Source organism: Cervus canadensis, chromosome 15 (assembly GCF_019320065.1).
Source record: "Cervus canadensis isolate Bull #8, Minnesota chromosome 15, ASM1932006v1, whole genome shotgun sequence".
In the NCBI taxonomy this organism is placed as follows: domain Eukaryota; kingdom Metazoa; phylum Chordata; class Mammalia; order Artiodactyla; family Cervidae; genus Cervus; species Cervus canadensis.
Genome location: NC_057400.1, coordinates 7,487,034 through 7,510,169, shown reverse-complemented (window position 1 = coordinate 7,510,169; position 23,136 = coordinate 7,487,034). Strand labels below are relative to the sequence as shown.

At 47.4% G+C, this 23,136-nt stretch overlaps 1 protein-coding gene across 1 annotated transcript in view; it reads right to left on the bottom strand.

Moving 5' to 3' along the window:
• The window catches only part of SCTR (secretin receptor), a 67,797-nt gene that overhangs the window by 5,521 nt on the left and 39,140 nt on the right, over window positions 1-23,136 (bottom strand). Inside the window, exons 5-11 of the mRNA XM_043488148.1 lie at window positions 22,886-22,983; window positions 21,540-21,672; window positions 19,338-19,491; window positions 9,091-9,151; window positions 7,833-7,902; window positions 4,344-4,435; window positions 2,331-2,457 (exon numbers count right to left, since the gene is read on the bottom strand). Coding sequence (XP_043344083.1) covers window positions 2,331-2,457; window positions 4,344-4,435; window positions 7,833-7,902; window positions 9,091-9,151; window positions 19,338-19,491; window positions 21,540-21,672; window positions 22,886-22,983 — 735 coding nt within the window. The remainder of the gene's footprint in view (window positions 1-2,330; window positions 2,458-4,343; window positions 4,436-7,832; window positions 7,903-9,090; window positions 9,152-19,337; window positions 19,492-21,539; window positions 21,673-22,885; window positions 22,984-23,136) is intronic.

Below are 23,136 nucleotides of genomic sequence, written 5' to 3'. Positions count from 1 at the left end.
TCACTGCAGGTGGTGACTGTAGCCATGAAATTAAAAGACGTTTGCCCCTTGGAAAAAAAGCTATGACCAACCTAAACAGCATATTAAAAAGCAGAAATATTACTTTTCTAACAAAGGTCTGTCTAGTCAAAGTTATGGTTTTTCCAGTAGTCATGTGTGGATGTGAGAGTTGAACTATAAAGAAAGCTGAGCGTCAAAGAATTGATGCTTTTGAACTGTGGTGTTGGAGAAGACTCTTGAGAGTCCCTTGGACAGCAAGGAGATTCAACCAGTCAATCCTAAAGGAAATCAGCCCTGAATATTCATTGGAAGGACTGATGATGAAGCTGAAACTCTAAGACATTGGCCACCTGATGCGAAGAACTGACTCACTGGAAAAGACCCTGATGCTGGAAAAGGTTGAAGCAGGAGGAGAAGGGGATGACAGAGGATGAGATGGTTGGATGGCATCACCGACTCGATAGACATGAGTCTGAATAAGCTCTGGGAGTTGGTGATGGACAGGGAAGCCTGGCATGCTGCAGTCCATGGGGTCGCAAATAGTCGGACATGACTGAGCGACTGAACTGAATTGAACTAAAACATTCCTATGGGAACATTTAGGAAAGTGCTTTTGGTTTTAATAAACACGTCCCCAGAGAGGAGCCGAATGGCCTTCCATTGGTGTAGTCTGCAACCCTAGCCACAAGCCTAGTTCCAGAGACAGGAAGTCCCCATCTATGCAGTCCTGGGTCTCCAGGTTCTCATCGGGGTCACTACCCACTTCTGTCAGCTGGGTCAAGACCTTCCACCCATCTGTGGACAGCCCCGCCCACCTGATAAAAAAGGCCATGGTGAGCCCAACCTTCCCCCATGTTACGTGGAAGCTTCCTGATCCAGAGAAAAAGCCCATGGATTATACACAGAGACCAGCTCCCCAGGGACCTGGGGTGCCGGCGAAAGTCTCTGGGCAGAGAAGAGGCTCAGAAGAGTACAGCCGGGACAGCCCTGGGGTGGGGTCTGCAGGCATGGGTTAGGGCCAGACCCCACTCAGGAATGCGTTCCCAGTGATGTGTCTTGCCTGGAACCTGAGCAGGACAGAGGGAGATGACTCTGGGCACACCCTGTCCTGAATAGAATTCCAGGAATGAGGGAGGCACCCAGCCTTACCCTGAGGCCAAGGCCTGCCCAGGTGAGGAAGTCTCTGTGGATGGTCTGTGTGTTGATGACAAGCTGGCTTCTTCAGGAAAACCCACTGGGAGAGATTTCTCTCAGGCCCCAAAACTATAATCCTAGGCTTTCCCTGGGAACCAGGCTGCTTGCATCTAAGTCTTGAAACAGTGTGTTTCTGTCTTTGCTTTGGCTACTGGGAAGCTCCAAACCAAAGTTTATGACACACTTCTCCCCTCTTTACAGAACTTCACCAAATTTGTTTCTGTGTATGAACTCAATTTTGGCTTTATTTTCTTTATTCACTGATGCCTCATCTGCTTATTTTTTGTCCTTTATATGTTTTCCCTGAAAACTACATCATATTATTTTTGGAAGGAGATAGTTATGAGTAAATAAACAAATAACATTGTGAAGTTTGGGATTCATGTTAAAAGTCTCTTCTGGCCAAATAGGTTTACTATATTTTTTAACTACAACATCTAGTTGAATTAGTAGGTAGGTCCTTTCTCCTCTCCCCTTTTTTTCCTTTTTTTAAAGTTGGTTTTTATTTTTAGTAAATTGTGTATGTAATTTGTTTCAAAGAGTCAAATGTCTCTTGTCACCAAAACAAAAAGAAAGAAACGAAAAAAACAGTAGCCTCCTGACCTCCTTGCCCCTGTTTCCTGTTCCTCAGACTTGGAACTCTCCTGACTGATTCTGCAAAATATGCTGATGTGGTTACTTCTGGATTTTTCAGCTTGGGGCGTTTTTATGGACTTCCCAGTGTGCAGATGAGCATATTCTTCTAAACAGCCTTCCACCCAACCCTCCTCTCCCGCTATGCTCATCTTCTTGCCCCCTTCCACTCCTTGATGGCTCAGCTCAAGCCCTCAGTGCTTGCACGGTCTCTAACTACTGAGAGCTGTGTGATCTAGCTCACCAGGGTTACATTCCCTTCTGTCCTCCCTGGGGTCAGTCTCTCTCCTGCGCTGCATCTCCCGCCCCCACGTGACACGTGACTGGTGGAGGGAACTTGGGACCCACTGAGGGTCACACAGCAGTGAGGTCCTGCCCCTGCCTCTTCTGGGTCTCTGTCAGATGAGGCGTTCCTCTGCCCTCGGGAAGATCTGGGTTTTGGCCTCTTTAAGGAGAGAGAGAATGCCTCCTTTCACCTTAAAGTCGGGGTCCCTGGAGCTTACCTGGAATGAGCCAAGGGCCAATTCAAAAAACAGCTGGATCTCCATGGCATCCTCAGGGGAGAAGGCGAAGATGATGTAGTGGATCCCGAAGAGGGGGATCAGCAGGAGGGTGGACTTGGCCAGACGCCTGGGGACACAGAGGCACCGCAGTCTCAGGCAAGCCCACGCCCACAAGCACCCCCACCTTGCCTGACTGCGGAGGCTCTGCCGGTGTCCCCACTGCTGGTTTGTTTATTTTCATTTTGGAAAACCTCCAGCTCCCGCATACGCAGTACCTGGATTCAGTACTTACCAGTCCATGGCCACTCTCCAAACTCTTGGATTATGCAACCCTGTCAGTAAGATGCTTTGAACCCATAGCCACAGGAATAATGCTATAACGTATGTGCATGTGTTACTATTAAAATATCCCACACTGTCTGACATATTATTAGCAAAGCCACCATTCTCATTTGTTGGATAATGAATATCTGTAAGGAGAAGCTCTTTTGTTTTCTTCCCAGGGTAGGTTGCCAAATTTAGCAAACAAAAATACAGGATGCCCAGTTCAATGTGAATTTCAGAAAAACAACAGATAGTTGTTTTCTTGTGTTTTGTTTTGTTTTTTTTTTTTTTTTGGTGTAGTTACCAAAAAAACTATTAGCTGTTTATCTAAGACTTGGATTAAACTGGGCATCCTGTATTTTATCTGGCAACTTTATTCTGGATCCCCAGCATGACCCTACTTTAGAGCCACTGCTCTAAAGATACCCTGGGAAAATCTGTCACCAAGTCACCCAGGCCTCTGCCAGATTCTGAGAACCCAGAACATCACAGAGAAAGCCTCTGGTGGACACTGATTTGTCTTTAACATTTGTCATGGGCTGAACGGTATCCCCCTCCCCACAAAAAAAAATTTTAGGCTGAAGCTCTAAGTAACCCCTAGTACCTCAGAATGTGAGTGTATTAGCAGATAGGGACTATGAAGAGGTGATTAAGTTTAAATGGGGCCATCAGGGTGGGACTGTGGTCTAATCAACTGGTGTCCTTTTAAGAAGAGATATGGGAGTGGCACATGTATAGAAAAAAGGCCATGTGAGGACCCATCAAGAAAGCGGCTGTATACAAGCCAAGGAGTGAGGCCTCAGGAGAATTCAAATCCACCAACACCTTATTCCTAGGCTTCTAGCCTCCAGAAGAGTGAGGAATTAAGTTTCTCTTACTTAAGTCAGCCAATCTGTGGTGTCTTGCTATGGCAGCCTGAGCAGACTAATACAGCATCTTTCTTGACCATCTTAAAGGTTTTAAAGTATTTTTTAATTACATTATCTTGAAAATCTGGTGAAGGTCTAGTGAGCTAGAAAATACACACTATTTTCTAGTGTGTATTTATTTTTTATAGTGTGTATGTATTTTTATTTTTCTAGTGTGTATTTATTATTTTCTAGTGTGTATTTTCTAGTGTGTACATACAGTCGACCCTCGGCACCCATGGGGATTGGCTCCAGACCCTCCGCAGACAAAGAAATCCTTGGATGCTCAAGTCGCTTATATGAAATGGGGTATTTGCTTAAACCTATGCACATGTCCCCAAATATTTAAATAATCTCTAGATTACTTATAATACTTCATACAATGAAAATGTTTTGATTTGGATTTTTTTCCCCCAAATATATGCAATCTGCAATCCAAGGTTGGTTGAATCCTTGGATGCAAAACCCTCAGATAAGGAGGGCCACTGTCCCCATAAAAACTTGAATTTGGGCCCCTGACTCCCTAGCCTTGTCCCAAGGGTGAGATATCTGCCTACAGGGGTCCTGCTTAGATTTCTTTTCTCCCCACCTCCAGGGCAGTTCTATGGAGAGGAAAGGACCCACTCCTCCTTCCCTCCACCCTACTGTAAACTCCCTGGGATAAGGTCCCAATTCTTCCTACTCCTCTACCTCTAAAGTGCCGAGCACCAGCTGGGTAAACAGTAGGTGTTCCGTAAATGCCTGCTGACTGAGTGAGTGCCCGTCTTTGCCTTCCACTTACTTATAATGGTTCACTTCATTTCCTCTTGTTTCTTGAGTTCTAAGTTTTCTCATCAGGATTCTTAGAATGTTTATAAAAAGGATGAAATTAATCTGTAAAACACAAGACAGAGGTCAGGCTAAAGATGATCTGCTTTCGGGCCACCTCTCCTGGCCCAGGGCCCAGGCAGGGAAGGCAGGGCAACCACAGCAGGAACGCACGTCTCGCCTCCAGCACACCCAGTCCTGGAGAAACACGCTGTCTACAGTGGCTCAGCCCCTACTCCTGGGCTGCAGGAGCTCTGAGGTCTGCTCAGCTGCAGGGTGGATCACTCACAATTGGAATGTTTTGGAATCTCCTTAAAATGCAGGCCTGAGATTCAGCATTTCTAGCAAGCTCCAGGGAATGAATGCCAAAGCTGGGCCTTGGACTACGCCCAAGTAGCAAATGCTTTACAAGCAGAGGATCTCAAAGTTTAAGGTGCAGGTTGCTGGGCTCCGCCCCCAAAAGTTATGGTTTAATTTGCTTTTTCTTCCTTTCCTTTCCTTCCTTCCTTTCTTTCTCTCTTTCTTTTAGCTGCAGCTTGCAGAATCTTAGTTCCCCCACCAGGGATCAGGCCCTCGGCAGTGAAGGCCCAGAGTCCTAACCACCGGACCACAGGGGAATTTGCATTCTTCGCAAGCTCCCCGGTGAAGCTGCCAGTTTAGGGACCACATTTTGAGAACCACTGCTTCAGAAACTTACAGTCACTCAGCAGCTCAATTACCAGCTCCAGGAAGCCTTCTTGATCACCTCCTTTTCCTGATTTATTGTAGTTAGGGATGATGCTACTTGTAAGGGCACTTGAAATACTTGCAAGGGGCCAAGTGCAAGCATCTGTGTGTGTCCATTAACTGCCAATTCAATCCTGCCCTTCTAAAGGACAGGGACCAGAGTCTGTGTCTTTTGGTGCCCTTTCCCCCATTCCAGTGCCCAGTGCCAGCCACACTACGAGGTTGCCCATATAGCACCCTCTCTCCTCCCCTCACCCACCACCTCCAGAATCATTTTGCAGAAGCAGGGATCAGCGGAACTGACTAGGCAGGCACCCTCATTGTTCAGACAAGTAGCCTGGGGGCCTAGGGCCGCCTGCCAGAAGACACAGGATTAGTGGCGCGTCTAGGACCCCAGCTCAGCACCCCTGGTCAGGACACATCTCAGCTCACTCTTTGTGCATCTTGCTCTAAGCTGTACATGGTGTAAGCTAACAGAGGCTCTTTTATTTTTTGCCTTTGAGTTGTATTTAATAGGAAGCACTTGAAAGCAAAAGGAAAAAATTTAACTATCCCAAGAATGAATCTTAAATAGTGGAATTCTGGGCCCCGTGACAGGCTGGGAGAGAGATACTTGGCATCAGGAGTGCCCCCTCCTCCATCAATATCCTCAATCACTAGAGAGACCAAGGTTTTGTGAAATCAGCCTGGGCCCTGGGGCTCTCCTGGGCTGGTCTGTCCAAGTCCCAGAATTATAGCAAGGAAACTGGCTCAGTATTTAGCAGCTATAGCACAGCAGTTGATCAAATAATTTCAAGTGACATTGGAAAGCTTACATCTACCGCTAAGGGTAAAAACAAACTAGGACACAAAACTATAATAAGCATTTTGAAAAAGTACACGCACTCAAAATTACAGGACAGAAAAGCATAGCATCATAATGTCCATCTAGGTGCTACAAATATGAGTGATTTTGTTCCCTTTTTAAAAATACATTTTGTATTTTTCCATTTTTACATGAATTCTATTACTATTATTTTAGAAGTGAGAATATGTTTTGATCTAACATAGAACAAGTACATTCTTTGTATAACATAATTAGTGATAGAATAATCAATATTTTTCTGCCATATTATCATGCTAATAAAAAATATTCAGACATGATTTAAATGTAACAAGCTGACAAAAAAAAACTTTTGATAAATAATAGCAGATTTCAGTATACAGTTTTCAGTGTATTAAGACTGTAGTAGGAAATGAAAGCTTAATATCCTTCACTATCCCTTAAATTTTAATTTAGTCAGATTAGAAAACACTATGCTAAAGTTGGCCAAGTCAAAATTATAATCAAATTATTTATTTATTAACATAAAGTGACTTTGGGTAGCAATGTCTCAGGGCAGCAGAAATAAAAGTTGTGTTTAAAGCACTAGACACCCTCTGTACTGGTGATAACTACATTACAACCATATGCAACATATGTTTCTAACCCTAACTCCTACCCTGAGTGGTTCCAGATTAATGAATGACCTTCACACCCTCTAAGAGAAGCAGAAATAGGGAGAAGTCATCATGTTCCCCTGGGCTACTCAGCAGCCTATCATGGCTGCTACTCAGATTTCTCTACAATTTCCAGCTCTCCTGTTGTGAGTTGAGACAATAGGGAGGATGGTGTAAATTCTCCTCTGTTTGTGTTTTTTGGCCACACCATATGCAGCATGCAGGATATTAGGTTCCCCAACCAGGGACTGAACCCATGACCCCTGCATTTGGAGCGCCAAGTCTTAACCACTGGACCACGAGGGAAGTCCCAAATTCTACTATAAAAAAAAAAAGAAGGAAACTGGTTATGGGATGGCCACCTCAACCAGCCACACAAGGCAAGCCAGCCAGCTAGTAGAGAGGAAGCTGCTGCCCCGTCTGCCCCTCCTGGGAGCCTAGGAAGGGCACTTCCTGTCACCGGGTCTGCAGTCTTGGCATCCCTCTGAGACTGCACATTACTCAGGAAAAGGGCTGCCCCAGGGCGCCCCGCCACGGATCTTCCTTACCCTTAGCCACACCCGCAGGCTCAGCGACAGGGCTCTGGACTGCAGAGCAGAATCACCTGGGAACTTAAAACCAAGCCGAGTGCCCAGGCCCCTCCCCAGGACAAGGAGAGCCTGAATCTCTGACATTGGTATTTTTTAAAAGGCTCCGAGGTTGACAGGAGAGCAAAGGTTGAGACACCCTGAACTGCCCTGTCTAAGAGCCACTCCTGAATCTCGCCCCTGGGGCCAGTCCTCCAGGCCTGCCCTCCCGCCCACGTCACATCACCACAGAGGCCAAGACCACAGCAGCCTTGGCTTTCCCCAGGTGCTGCCCGCTCCGTGATCCTGGCTCAGTGAGTCTGCCCAGTTCAACCAGACAATGTTTAGAAAAGTGATCAGGATCCAACCATCTGAGCCAGTGGAGGCAGAATCCCAAGCGACCTGAGCCAGCCACTCCAGGTAAGGAGCTCTGCTCGGAACACGGAAGCTGCTCCCAATGGACAAGGCCAAGGCAAGCTTTTGCTCTGGCCTCGCTCCCCTCCCCTCTGGCAGTCTCTGGGGGCAGGGCTCCTAGACCCTCCTGCTGCTGCCCAGCCTCTGGACACTCTGGTTTATTCCTCCACACACCTGGAGGCGGCAGTGCTGGCCTTGCCAAGGCCCTCCTCCCTGCAAGCCCATCACTGTTCTGGTCTTTCCCATGGGAGCCCAGATCAGGGGAGCTAGCCACTTACCAGGATGGAGAGGATCACAGGCCCTCGGATGACCCACCAGATGGACGCGTTGGCATTGATGTCCCAGCACCTAGGGAGGGACAGCCAGGCATCACTAGGAGTGGGGAGCTGGGCTGACCCGAAGAGACCTGTTCTCAGAGGTGCCCTTTGCAGGAAGCACCATGGTGTGGTCCTACCCCCTGGAGACTGTGGGCTTAACACCCTTAGGACTGACCGTCTTCTGCTGCCAAGAGCACTGCCAGGGCTGGGGAGCCTCCAGGCTCCAGGCAAGCCCAGTGAGTGTCTAGGGAGCAAAAGCACACAGATCTGAGATGGAGGATTCTGGACCCCAGAGCCAAGTGCATGGTCAAGATCATTGGGGAGGGTGGTGGCCAACAGCAGCCCAGCAGGTGAAGTGTCAGGGAGTGAAGTGTCGGGTGAGGGTAGTGACCTCCACCCTAGGGACATCAGGCTCAGGGCTGGGGGCGTGGGGGACTTGGCAAATGGACAGACTGCGCTTGGTCTAAGGTGGCCACAGCTCTGTCCAGCTCATTTTTGCCACAAGGGACCTAGGGAATGTGGACAGAACTTTCCATTTGTTCTAGAGAAATTAAAAATCCAGATTTTTTTTTTAAAAGAGGGAATTAATTCAATTAAAAGCATTATTTTAGACTGAATTTGGACTGCAAGACACGTCTACACCTCATCCGCCATAGCCTGCCTGTGTCATTCCATGGATAAAACACGGCCTCCCACGTAGCCATGCTGCCTCACCACCTCCCCAGCTTCTTTCAAGCTTTCCTTCCACTAGCCCACTTTCGGTAGCCCCCAGGCTCACCCCGTCCCTGAGCCCAAATCTTTAGAGAATGAGACTAGATCTCTTTGCACCCACTGGGGATTTGAAGGCTGCTTCTACCCTCCTGCTCTCCTGAGTCTGCAGGACTCAAACATCCCATGTCAGGAGGAGTGGAGGAGGGAGCTGCCAGGAAGAGAAAAGCTAGGTTGGCCCTTAGAGCTTCCTCCCTGAGCAGCGCAGCTCTCGTCAGGCACCTGACCCAAGCACAGAGCTGATCGGGCAGCAGGAGGTGGCTCGGCATGTCTGCAAACACATCCAGGAGGGCTGGGCACTCAGCAGCCTGCACTGCAGAGAACCCGCCTGGGGCTCCAGGTCTGAGACATAGGCCTCTCCTAGATAACAGCTTCAGAGAGGGGTCCATCCTATTGAAAGAACTGGACAATCTAAAATATATTCTTGTTACCTCTCCATCCAACAGCTTACCCAACATCTTCCAGAAAGTGCCTGGTGACAGCCCACGAAGCAACAAAGATGGCTGGGGAACCTGAGGGTTAAAAATAAGGGGGCGGGGGGACAGAAGGTAGATGACTCAATTTTCCACACCCTTATGAGAAACAGGACAATCAGTGACTCTAGGCCAGACAGTAAGCAGATGCTGAGGTCTAGTTGCCATGGAAACCCCCTTGCCATCCTGTGTAAATGTGCAACTTCATGCTTCAAGGATGCCAAGGAATCCTTGGGAACTGACGCAGGATCAAATAGATCCTGAAGGCCACTTGGAGGCAGGGGTCTCCTGGAAGCTTGGGCCAGACTCTGAAGGACTGCTGCAGGGGGGAAGGGAAGGGACCAGGAGCTTGTGGAGGCCACTGGTGGAGCCCCTTTATCAAACTGGGATATTTGGGGAGGGGATACAAGACCACAGGAGAGCAATCAGTTCTATTTGAATATTGATGTAAGAACTTTAGCCATTTGACTGGTAATATAACCTATCGACGTCACTTAAACAAAAATAGATTTTAGACTAGAGACTTGTAATGCACAAGAATTTTAAAGACGAAATACAAGAACATTTCCTGACTTCTAGTTGAACATGTTAAGTTGAAGTTACACATTTATCTGTTTCTCACTGAAACCCCTTCAAAATGATAGTAAAAAATTAAAATGCTACAAGCCTATAAGCCCAAAGAATGGAAAAGGAGGGTACAGTAGATGAGAGATGTCGACATTCTTAGGAAGCTGGCAGCTGGCAGAGGAGCAGTAACTGACTGATGTCCCAGAGCAGAGAAAGCTGAAGCGTGAGTGTTGCATGGGGCGCCACTGAGAAGGCGCTCGTTCTGCACCTGGGCGTGGGCAGCAGGATGGTTTGGAAGTCTGGACAGGAAGCAGGTAACCACTCCAGGTGGTCAGAACCACCCTCCCACAGCCAAATAGTCAGCTGTTCATCTCCGACAGAAATGTATTCTTGGGGGCAACTGAGCCAAGGACTGGGGCTCTGGCCCCGCAGAGGGTGGGAGGGGTTCTCAGCTGAGCTGGTCTACGCCTGAGCTGCCCAGTACTGCCGTCTCCCACCACGTGTGGCTTCTGAGCCCTTGCCACGTGGCTGCTCTCAGATGAGATGTGCTGAAAGCACAAGATGGCAGATTTGGAAGATCTGGCATGAATAAAAGAACGTAAAACACATTATTAACAATTTTTAAAATTATACATTAAAAGGTTGATATTTTGGTTATATTGGGTTACATAACATATACTATTGAACTTCACTAATTAGTGAAACTAGTTTCTTTTTACTGTGGTTACTAGAAAATTTTAAGTTATATAAAACATAACTCAGATTCTATTTCTAATGGACATGCCTATCTATTCCCTAACTGAGAAGAGCCCCACCCCCAGGCTGCTCAGTTTTCAGACCTCCAGCAGCCAGGATTCCACGCTGCTGCAGCCCTCCAACCTCCACCCCAAGCAGGAGATGAAAGGATTCCTCCCTGGAGGAAGCAAACAGCCTTAGGGAAAGGGCCTGTAGTAACCATGCTGAGGACCCCAACACGGTGGCCATTTCCAGCCCAGTCTCCCTCGAGAGATGTGACCCAACCCGCAAGCACCACCACTACCCCACACAGACACACACACACACACACACACACACAGAGACAGCCTTCAGTCAACACTGAAGTGACTCACTCTCAATTATGAATGGTCAAGGTCACCGACATCTGAGGAAGGCTGATTACATAAAAGACAAAGACCAAAACAAGCAGAGAAAAGGAACTCAGAGGAAATAGACCATACAGGCTGTAGAAGGAACTTGAACAAAACAATTCTAAGGAATATCATCAGAGAGATTAGAGGGAAGATTACCTCTACAAGACACAAACAGGATGTTGAAAACGCAGCATTCAGAGAACAAGGAAGACGGCTTGGAAACTAAATATATGATGATCAAGACGTAAAAAAAATTCCATAGATTGTCTGGAAGATAAAGACCAGGAATTGCCCAGAACACAAAGTGTGGAATGAAAAGTGATTAATAGGAGGAAAGAAAGGAGAAAATTAGAAGTCAATTCCAGGATGTGAACCATCTGATTAAAAGTTTCAGAAAGCGAGGATAAAAACCAGAGGGGAAGAAAAAGATCAAAGGGACAGTATAAGAAGACTATCCAAGAAATGACAGATGTGAGTCTCCAGATGAAAGGACCGCCGCTCACCAGCAAAAAGGATGAAAACAGACTTGCATGGGGGCACATCCCTATGACATTTCAAAAAGCAAGGGACAGGGACTTCCCTGACAGTCCAGCGATTAAGACTCCATGCTTCCGGACTCTCCCGGTGGTGCAGTGGATAAGAATCCGCCTGCCAGTGCAGGGGCCCTGGGTTTGATCCCTGGTCCAGAAAGATTCCACCTGCTGAGGAGCAACTAAGCCTGAGAGCTGCAAACGGAGCCCGCGCTCTAGACCCCGAGAGCCACAACCACTGAAGCCTGCACGCTCGAGGGCCCTCAAGCCTAGAACTAATGAAACTACTGAAGCTCGTGTGCCTAGAACCTGTGCTCCACAACAAGAGACGCCGCCACAGTGAGAAGCCTGCGGATGGCAACCAGAGAGGAGCCCCAGTTCCCCACGACTGGAGAACGCCTGTGTGCAGCGAAGACCCAGCACAGCCAAAGACAAATAAATAAAGCGGTGTGTTCACGTCAATCTCAGGCAAGGGTTTAAAAAAAAGACGCTGCACTTACACTGCAAGGGGTACAGGTTCCATTCCTGGTTGAGGAACTAAGATCCCACATGCTGCATGGCACAGCCAAAAAGTAAGAAAAAAAAAAAAAATCACAGGGGACAGAGAGAAGATTCTGCAGCTTATACAGAGAGGTGAGTAAAAGCCTGGGGAACAGGATGACATGGCAGGTCCCATAATGCCAGATGCCAAAATAGAAGAGCTTCAAAATTCGGGGGAAAAAATTTTCAACCTAACTTCTATGCCCAGGAAAACTATAAATTAGGTGTGAAAGCTGAACAAAGATATGTTTAGGGACTTCCCTGGTGGTCCAGGCGCTGACTCTCACTCCCAATGCAGGGGGCCAGACTTCAATCCCTGGTCAGGGAACTGGATCCCACATGCCACAGCTAAGACCTGGTGCAGCCAAATAAATAAATATACTTAAAATAAAAAAGATATGTTTAGATATGGAGTGCAAAAGAATGTACCTTCCATGCACTCTCTGTTAGATACTAGAGGATGAACTCCAACACAACCAAACAGTAAAGCAAAGATAGGGAAACAAGAAGTCAAGGTATAGGATTTGTGGAGGAAATGAAGAAAAACTCAGCATGAAGGTTAAGGGAGTGAGTGAGTCTAGAGAACGACCAGAGGGCAGAGCAAGAGGGCAGAAAGCTCCTTTAGAAAGAACATGGGTGAGTAGATTATGTTAAATGGCATATCCCCCCACCCCCCCCCCCACCCCCCGCCAAAGGTTCATATCCGTAGAACCTTAGGTGTGACCTTTCCCTTTCCTGGAAACAAGGTCTTTTAAGGTGTCATTAGTTAAGATGAGGTCATTTATAGGGGCCTCAATCCAATATGACTGTTATTTTTTTAAGAAGGCATCGAGACCCACACAAAGAGAGGAGACACAGAGGGAAGAAGACCACATAGAGATGGAGGCAGAAATTGGAGTGAAGCTCCTACCAGGCAAAGAAGACCAAGGATGGCCAGAAACTGGGGCAAAGGCATGGAGCATATTGTCCCTCAGAGACCTTAGAAGGAATTGGCCCTGCCAAAGCCTGACTTTGAACTTTTGGCCCCCCACAGTGGGAAAGAATAAATTTCTGTTGTTTTAAGCCAGTGGCAACTTGTTACAGCAGCCCTAGGACACTAAGAGAGCAGGAATAAACCAAACAAATAGGACTGAGATTACACGCCGTTGCCTTTGATGATGGGAAACCTGGCACTGGAGGGTTTTCCAGTTCTGTTGAGAATTTGGGAGAATTAATGACAGCAACATAAAATGAGTCAATTAAAAATGACTCCATAATTTTGGGATTAACATATACATACCACTATATATTGTCACCCTACATGTTTAACTTATTTGCAGAGTATATCATGCAAATGCTGGGTTGGATGAAGCACAAGCTGGAATCAAGATTGCAGGAAGAAATATCAATAACCTCAGATATGCACGTGGTACCACCCTTATGGCAGAAAGCAAAGAGGCATTAAAGAGCCTCTTAATGAAGGTGAAAGAGAAGAGTGAAAAAGCTGGCTTAAAACTCAACATTTAAAAAACTAGGATCGTGGCATCCGGTCCCATCACTCCGTGGCAAATAGATGGGGAAACAATGGAAACAGTGACAGACTTTATTTTCTTGGGATCCAAAATCACTGCAGATGGTGTCTGCAGCTATGAAATTAAAAGATGCTTGCTCCTTGGAAGAAAAGCTATGAGCAACCAAGACAGCATATTAAAATGCAGAGACATTACTTTGCTGACTGTCTGTCTTTCTAGTAGTCATGTATGGATGTGAGAATAGGGCCATAAAGAAGGCTGAGTGCCACACAATTGATGCTTTCAAACTGTGGTTTTGGAGAAGACTCTTGAGAGTTCCTTAGACTGCAAGGAGATCCAACCAGTCCATCCTAAAATAAATCAGTCCTGAATATTCATTGGAAGGACTGATGCTGAAGCTGAAACTCCAATACTTTGGCCACCTCATGCGAAGAGCTGACTCATTTGAAAAGACCCTGATGCTGGGAAAGATAGAAGACAGGAGGAGAAGGGGGTGACAGAGGACCAGATGCTTGGATGGCATCACCGACTCAATGGATATGAGTTTGAGCAAGCTCTGGGAGACGGTGAAGGACAGGAAAGCCTGGCGTGCTGCAGTCCATGGGGCCGCAAAGAGTCGGACACAACTGAGCGACTGAACTGAACTGAATGATGTATACATTGAATATGATTTGTGTGTGTGTTAGTCGCTCAGTCGTGTCTGACGCTTTGTGACCTTATGGACTGTGGCCCACCAGGCTCCTCTGTCCATGGGATTTCCCAGGCAAGAGTACTGGAGTGGGTTGCCATTTCCTTCTCCAGGGGGTCTTCCAGACCCAGGGATTGAACCTGGATCTCCTACATTACAGGCAGTTGCTCTACCATCTGAGCTCTAGGGAATATTTACATAGACATAATGATGTATACATTGAATATGATCTAGCCCCAAAATGTTAACAACTCTAGTGGGAAGATGGAGGTGGTAGATGAAGAATTTTACATCCTTCCCTTCCATCACAAGGAGTCAACCAATAATATCTCAGATGGACAAATCAAAAAATAGTAGAATATTGTTTAGAAATATGAGAGTAAATATTAAGAGGAAGAACTGAAAAATGGGAGGGTATTACCCCTGAGAGGCAGAAGTGAGAGCCTTTTCAGGGGACTTTTTTTTTTTTTTCATTTTAGGCTTACATTTTATTTTTTAAGGAAGTTTATCCTCTTTTTTTTTTCCATTTATTTTTATTAGTTGGAGGCTAATTACTTTACAATATTGTAGTGGTTTTTGCCATACATTGACATGAATCAGCCATGGATTTACTTGTGTTCCCCATCCCGATCCCCCCACCCACCTCCCTCCCCATCCCATCCCTCTGGGTCCTCCCAGTGCACCAGCCCTGAGCACTTGTTTCATGCATCCAACCTGGGCTGGTGATCTGTTTCACCCTTGATAGTATACTTGTTTCAATGCTGTTCTCTCAGAACATCCCACCCTCACCTTCTCCCACAGAGTCCAAAAGTCTGTTCTGTACATCTGTGTCTCTTTTTCTGTTTTGCATATAGGGTTATCGTTACCATCTTTTTAAATTGCATATATATGCGTTAGTATACTGTATTGGTCTTTATCTTTCCGGCTTACTTCACTCTGTATGATGGGCTCCAGTTTCATCCATCTCATTAGAACTGATTCAAATGAATTCTTTTTAATGGCTGAGTAATATTCCATTGTGTATATGTACCACAGCTTCCTTATCCATTCATCTGCTGATGGGCATCTAGGTTGCTTCCATGTCCTGGCTATTATAAACAGTGCTGCGATGAACATTGGGGTGCACGTGTCTCTTTCAGATCTGGTTTCCTCAGTGTGTATGCCCAGGAGTGGTAATGCTGGGTCATATGGCAGTTCTATTTCCAGTTTTTTAAGAAATCTCCACACTGTTTTCCATAGCGGCTGTACTAGTTTGCATTCCCACCAACAGTGTAAGAGGGTTCCCTTTTCTCCACACCCTCTCCAGCATTTATTGCTTGTAGACTTTTGGATAGCAGCCATCCTGACTGGCGTGTAATGGTACCTCATTGTGGTTTTGATTTGCATTTCTCTGATAATGCGTGATGTTGAGCATCTTTTCATGTGTTTGTTAGCCATCTGTATGTCTTCTTTGGAGAAATGTCTGTTTAGTTCTTTGGCCCATTTTTTGATTGGGGTCATTTATTTTTCTGGAATTGAGCTGCAGGAGTTGCTTGTATATTTTTGAGATTAATCCTTTGTCTGTCTCTTCATTTGCTATTATTTTCTCCCATTCTGAAGGCTGTCTTTCCACCTTGCTTATAGTTTCCTTTGTTGTGCAAAAGCTTTTAAGTTTCATTAGGTCCCATTTGTTTATTTTGGCTTTTATTTCCAGTATTCTGGGAGGTGGGTCATAGAGGATCTTGCTGTGATATACGTCAGAGAGTGTTTTGCCTATGTTCTCCTCTAGGAGTTTTATAGTTTCTGGTCTTACATTTAGATCTTTAATCCATTTTAAGTTTATTTTTGTGGATGGTGTTAGAAAGTGTTCTAGTTTCATTCTTTTACAAGTGGTTGACCAGTTTTCCCAGCACCACTTGTTAAAGAGGTTGTCTTTTTTCCGTTGTATATTCTTGCCTCCTTTGTTGAAGATAAAGATATCCTCTTTTTAAAAATTCTAATGTACTTTTTAAACTTCTGGCCGTGCTGGGTCTTTGTTGCTTTGTGCAGACTGTCTCGAGCGGCAGAGAGCTGGGGCGACTCTTTGCAGTGGTGCAAGGGCTTCTCGCCGCGGTGCCTCCTCTTGTTCCAGGCGCACGAGCTGCAGCAGTTGCAGCACACAGGCTCCGTAGGTGCGGCTCGGGGGCCCCAGAGCTTGGACTCAGAGGCTGTGGCACACAGGCTCAACTGCTCCATGGTCTGTGGAATCTTCCCAGACCAAGGATCAAACCCATGTCCCCTGCATGGGCAGGCAGATTCTTACCCCTGTGCCACCAGGGAAGTCCTAGACATGTACTTCTATGTAATTCTTTAAAACAAGTGCATGTATGACATTGATAAAAAATTTCTTTACCTAAATTCTGGGTACTTTGGGCAAATATGGACTCTGAGGGCCACTTGTTTATTATTGTTTTACACCTTTAACAGTGAGTCAGTGGAAAAGTTAGAACACCTGATAACTGCATAAATTATGGTTTTAAGTGTGGCCCTTGGGACAGGGGTGTCAGCATCACCAGGGGCCCAGTGAGAAATGCAGAGTCTCAGGCTCCACCCCTGCCCACCAGACCAAGACTCTGGCCGGGGAAGGGGCCCCGGGCCGGGCGGGTGGACGTGCCCTCTGCATGATTCCAGTGCAGCTCCAGCTGGAGAAGCACTGGCTTGTGTTCCCTCCGTGAGTGGGAGGGAGCTTCATGCATCTCCTACGAAAGCCAGAGGTGTCACACTTTTCTGGGCACAGACCGACATTCAAGCCACATTGAAAAAGTAAAAGCTTTGGATAAGTATTAAAAAGTTTAGATGCCTGTGCCTTCTGACTCAGGGGTCCCAATTCCAGGATTCTCTATTCCACATGGAATAAGCTTTGCCCACAAAGGCACTCCTCACTGTGTTATTTGTCACAGTGAAAAATGAGAAACAATCTTAATGTCAAAAAAGATAGGTATTTGGTTATATACATCCACAGAGTATTAAAAATGTTTATTGAAGATTTGAAAGAATACAGAGCATGCTTCTGTTCAAGGAAAGAGGCAAGATTCAAAATTCTACATACAGGATGATTGTAATCAAGTGCGAAATACTAGGAGTATAAAAAAGTCTAAAAAGAGACCCCAGAAAATGTTCAATAGATGAGACTATGGTAATTTTTTTTTTCTAATTTGAAGAAAAAAAACTTTTTTGCAAAGTTTTATGCTTGACCAAGTACTCATTTAAGCAACTTATCTCGGGGCCTGGGGCAGGGAATAAGTACAAATTGAGGCAGGGGCTGCTGCTTTTGCAAGAGAAAAGTCTCCCACAGTTGGAAAGCTTTAAACCTTCCTGAGTCCCTTCATGTCCCCTTGGGGTTGTGCAGGCACAGAGGCCTGGAGAGAAGGAACTGCTGCTCTTTTACGTGCGGCTCTAACCCTTGGCATATAGTAGATGCTTAATAAATATTTGAGGAAGAAAAGAAGGCTCTCATCTCATTAAACCTCCCAAGAATCTGTGATGGAGATATTATCACAGTGCAATTTTTTCTCCTTGCTAGACTATAAACCCCTTGACTGGTGGAACCGTTTTTATTTTTGGAATCTCCATAAGCCCTTCTGAGCACAAAGAAGTGCTCAAAGAAAGCTGAATAAATTATGATCCTGACATTATAGATGATGAAACCGTCCATGCTCATTCAGGGAAATGCTGCCAGATATGGGAATCAAGACTCAGGGAGCTGGTCCCATACTGGGGATGTTTGGGGCAGAGTTGGCTGTATAAGGCAAGTCCCTTGTCCCAGGCCCTCTGGGACTACTGGCCAGCGCGGAAATCCCAATCAGCAGGGCCCTACAGCTTCCGCTGGCTGCGGGTCATGTGTTAATCAGACTGTCAAGAGTCCAGAAGCAGGAGGGCTTGGCAAACTCTGCCAGTTCAGGCAACTTCCCTGACTGTCTGATAGAGGCAGAACCCTTGCACATGATTTAGACAAGCAGAAAAGACAGTGGAGGGCATTCCTAGCAGGGGCACTTCTTAATTAAAGGCACCAAGAAGAGAGTAAATGAAGCTAATGACTGGTACACATGACTACCTCTGTAAGCCTGTGAGTCACTCACAGAAATCTGACTCTGTCTAGAACCCAGTGGGTAGCTTACATATGTTTATCAAAGGAACAGTTGAAGGAAGGATGGATGGATGGGTGGCAGATGGACAGATTGATGGACGTGTGTGTGACTGCAAGGATGGATGGATGTTTGTTTGTGGCAGAGTAAGAGTTAAGGGGCTTTGCAAAGAGACAGGCCTTGGTTTGAATCTTGACTCTGTCCTTGTCCACAGTGTGAGCATGTTATATCACATCTCTGAGCCAAGGTTCCTAAGAGGCCTCTGGAGGTTATTGTGATGATTAAAGTGCTCAGCTCAATGCCTGGCATACAGTAGGTGCTCAAGAAATCAGAATTGTTGTCACCTTCACTGACCAGAAAGGAAAGGGGCAAGAGAAGCAATGGGACCTGCAGTTGGCTGTCTTACCACCATTTCCTCTCCTTCCTGGACTGAATCCTGAATTTCCTTTGACAAGCTCTGTGGTTTGAGTAGCTTAAGCCAATCAGAGGATTCCACTCCCTCAGGCCCCTGTGATTGGTTCAAGGAGGTGTATGACACAATCAGAGTGAATCTGAGTATTTGCCGGAATGCTGGGACACAGCCTCTTTCTTTCATTAGATGTAGCAACGAAGCCAGGAGGAAGCCCAGAAGCTGCTGACAGTTACACAGGGAACACCAGCCTAATGATAACACTGATGTTACAGGAGGTGAAGTAGAAAAAACAAAAAGAAATGATGTTGTGCTGCTGGATTCAGCCTCACCTGAATGGTGATCCCTGGACTTGTCCGTTATATGAACCAATTAACTCCTTTTAAGTTTAAAGCCTATCTCAGTCAGGTTTTCTGATAGCTACAGTTAAAAGCACCCTACCTGATACAGAAAGGAAGTGAAAACGAGGATGTATGAATGGAATGTCTAGGGAAGATAAGGCAACAGGTGTTGGGGGTATCAAATCATAAAAGGCTTTGGATGCCAGAAATCAGGGCTAGGTTTAAGCTATTATTTCCCATTTGACAGACAAACTGAGGCCAGAGAGTTAACCACCAAGCAATCTGTCTAAGATCACACAAGTTCACTAACTTCACTAAGCGTGGAGCTGAAACTGGAACCCAAACGCTTACTGCCTCCGTATCCTTTCCCACCTGTGACGCAGTCACCGTGCCCTGGAGAACATACCCCAGCCGAGGGCCACAAATCCCTGGAGCCACTTCCGTTCTGAGAAGAAGGAGATGACAAGGAGCGTGTGAAGATAGAGGCCTTCCACCAGCAGCCAGGAGTAGTTGGCCATGATGCAGTACTGGAAGAAGACCATGACCAGCTTGCAGCCCACCTACAAAGAGAGGCAGCTGAGTCACAGGCCAGCACCCTGGGCTTCCCTCCAGCAGACGAGGGGCGCAGGAGGAGTCAGCAGCCAGGCCACAGAGAGCATCTCTCAGGCCCACGGCCATCCCCCCTGGCCTTCCGTATCAGAAGACCAGGCTCGTATTTGTCTCTAGGCTGGAAGAGCATAGGCCAGCGGGCTCTGTCAGCACAGCCAATGGGCTGCTGCAGCAGCAAGTGCAGCATTCAAATTCTGGAACTGGCCGCCAGTTGGCAAACTGTGTCAGATATTGCCCAACTCCCAACAGCAGACGAGGGCATTTTCCAGAGGAGGAACCTGAGGCCTAGACAGGGAAATGGATTTCTGAGCAAAAGGTTAATAAAATGCTTTCCTGGTTAAGTTTCCTAGAGATAGATGGAGAAGGGACAAGCCGATACTGACGAGAGTACACAGGACCCCCGCCTGCGCTGCATCTGGACTGCAGACCTTGAAACATTCCAGGGGTGCCACGGGGTGGCCTTGCCTGCCGCCGTGGCTCGGGGGACAGCCGTGTCCCCCGTCGGGATCCCAGGAGGCCATGCCTGCAGGACTGCGGGGCACGAGGCTCCCATGCCCTCACGGCTCCCACTGACACCCTGTGAGGGTCTCCCTTCCTTTCATCCTCTCTTCCTAGTCTTTCCCTGAAGGGAGGACAGCACCTGGGATGGCCAGAGGGCTGCTGACAAAATACAGGAGGGTCACGGCCACAGAGGGCCCAGGGCCACCTGCTGGCCAGGCATGCATCCTGCCTGTGGTCTCCTGGAGACTCATTCCAGGCATGGCCACGGCTGGCTGGTGAGTCTACAGTTTAGAAGAACCTGAAAAGGTTCCCTGCTGGGCATTGCTGGACTTCACTGGTCAGTGACGAGGTGGGGTCAGAATCTTCTGACTCCACGCTGTACTCTTCTTTCATCCTGGAAATCTCCCTGAGCACAGGGGCCCAGCTTGAGGGACGTCTCAGTTTGAGTCAGAAAATACACACATGTACACATGCGTGTGAAAAACTATAAGCAATATACAAGCTTAACAGAACTATAAGCAATTACAGATGTGAGTGGTGGGAAGAGACAGGCAGGCTGATTAAACCAATCTCAATTTCCAGTCCCCTTTACCCTTGCTTGCCTACACTATGGAGACTACGATAGTAAAAAACCCAACTTCCCAGCTTCCTCTGTAGTTAGATGTAGTCACATGACGTAGTTCTAGCCAGTGAGATGTGAACACAGTCTTGGGAAGCACATTCTTTTCCAAATGAAAAGCCAAAGCCTCCCAAAGAGAAAAATGTTTAACCTTGACTTCCCTCCTTTTTGCCCGAAACATAGATGTGAGGTGTCGGGCTGCAGCAGCCATGTTGCTAACATGCAGTATAAAGCATGGGATCAAAGCTGGCAGAGCAGAAAGGGAAAAAGACTGTGTTCATTGTGGCAAGGAGCCACTGTGCCACCTCTGGGTTGCCCATCTGTGGACCGCCTCTGTGGGGCACAACCCCCAGCCGTTTAAGCCACTGATGTATAGCTTTGTGTTATGTCCAGCAGAAGAGATTCTCAACTGATACACAGAGTGATATTGCAATGAATGAAGACTCTTCTGCGTGTTCAGAAGGAGGAAGAGGATGAGATTATGCTCCGCTGCACATCTGGGCATGCAGATGCAGACCTGCCCAGGATACGCTCACCTTTTTCTTTCTCCAATCCCAACCATCTCTAGACGTGGCCATCTGTCTACATTTGGGACTTGGCAGGAATAGAGGAAGGAGGAGCCTTGCTATGTGTCTAATTCCCAGAGAGGCTGATCCACTCCAGGACACTGGGCGTTGAACAGTAGCCCCATCGGCTTCTCAACAAACTGCCTTCATAGGAGCCCCAGGCTGCACGTGTGGGGACATGGGACTCCTTGAACCTCCTACTCCAGACCCAGTGCTGGCCCCTTTGCTCTAGGCATTAAATCCAGCCTCAGTGAATCAGGTTGGGGGGAAGCAGGCAGGCCTGGCCACACCATGGGCCATGCGGGCATGTTACCCTGTGGGCATCGCAGTGGGTGGCATCGTCGGAGGAGAAGAGCACGGCATCCTTGATGAAGTTGGACAGGGCACGCAGGATGAAGGACACAAACAGGTGCATGTGGATGTAGTTGCGGGTGCAGTGGAGCCTCCTGGAGAAAGAGAATGCAGGGCCACGGGTGGCAGAGCCGGAGGGTCCAGCTCAGCGCCCCCACCCCCTACCCCATGCACCAGGGCAACCCAGATACTGGACGTGACACCTCTCTGATTCTCCCTGCTGGCAGAACCCGAATGCGAGCCCAGGCCCCCAGTGGCCAGTCTACTGTGTCATGCTGCAATTGAAAACAAAAATGCTGAGATTATAAGAGTGGGATTCGATTCTGCCTCGACCACCACCTGCAGCTCCCAGAACTGTGAGAAGGGAGGGTGGGGAAGATGGGCAGAGAAAGTACACAGGCTGTGGGGAGGAATCAGATCCAGGCTCTGCCTCTTTTCAGCTACGCGGCCTAAAGCAAGCCTTTCACCAACCAGAGCCTACGTGTCCTCCTTGCCGTAGGGGCAGAAGTCTGCCACCTGTTCCCCTCCTTCCCTACAGAAACCAGGCTTTCATATGGGGGACCCATTCCAGCTCTGGGTGCGGACAACTCCACCCCCACCCTCATGAGAGACCTGACTAATGACAGCACCCCACACCTGGCTGTGGTGATCGGCTCAGGGCTGGGCACGTGACCCAAGCCTGCTCTCCCATGAGAATTCCCCCAGGACTTTCACGGCAACTGATGGAGAAAGGGGTCTCCCTGCCCTGGTGCTGCTGAGCTAGCAGAATGTGCCTCTGCAGCTGCTGGGGGTGTCTCTACTGTCCCTGCCTAAAGCCTGCCTGAGGCCAATGCAGGGCAAAGCGATGGTAGGAGACAGACCTAGGTCTGCTCATACCTTTGAGCACCTAGATTCAGCCACACCTGAAGCCAGATGCCCCTGAAATTGTCAGTTAAGTGCTTCAGGTCACCTTTGCTTTTCTTAAGATGTTTTAAGATGGATTTCTGTTTCTTGCAAACATGAGTCTGGCTAGTATATCTGTGAAATGAGGGTGATACCTATCTCTTAACATTGTGTGAACATCAGAAATAACACATTTAAAGCAACCAGCACAGTAAGTTCTTAGTGATGTTCAGTAAATGTCAAATGAATGAGGGAATGAAGGAGGCCACAGAAACTTCAGTGTTCTGCCACAGGTAAGCCTGAAATCTAGAGAAGACAAAGTGGCCCACCCAGACCTTCCCTTCTCTGGTCTGAGCAAATAAAAGAGACCCAAAGTGCTGTGCCTGGGGAAGGCTAGGGAGATGGAGAGCTGGTCCCTGTTCTTACCGAAAGGCACAGAGGACGCTGAGGGCAACCAGGAGCATCACCAGGGAGGAGCTGTAGCCCACGGTGTACATGACCTTCAGCTTCAGCAGGTACTGATACTGCAGAGAGAGAGGCCCATGTCAGCTCGCCTGCCCACCGGCTGCATCTGCCCTTTTTTTTACCTGCTCCAGGAGGCTTGAGCCCCTTCAACTCTGACTGCTATTCTGTTCACACCCAAAGCACACAAATTCATAGACTCATGATATCTTGGT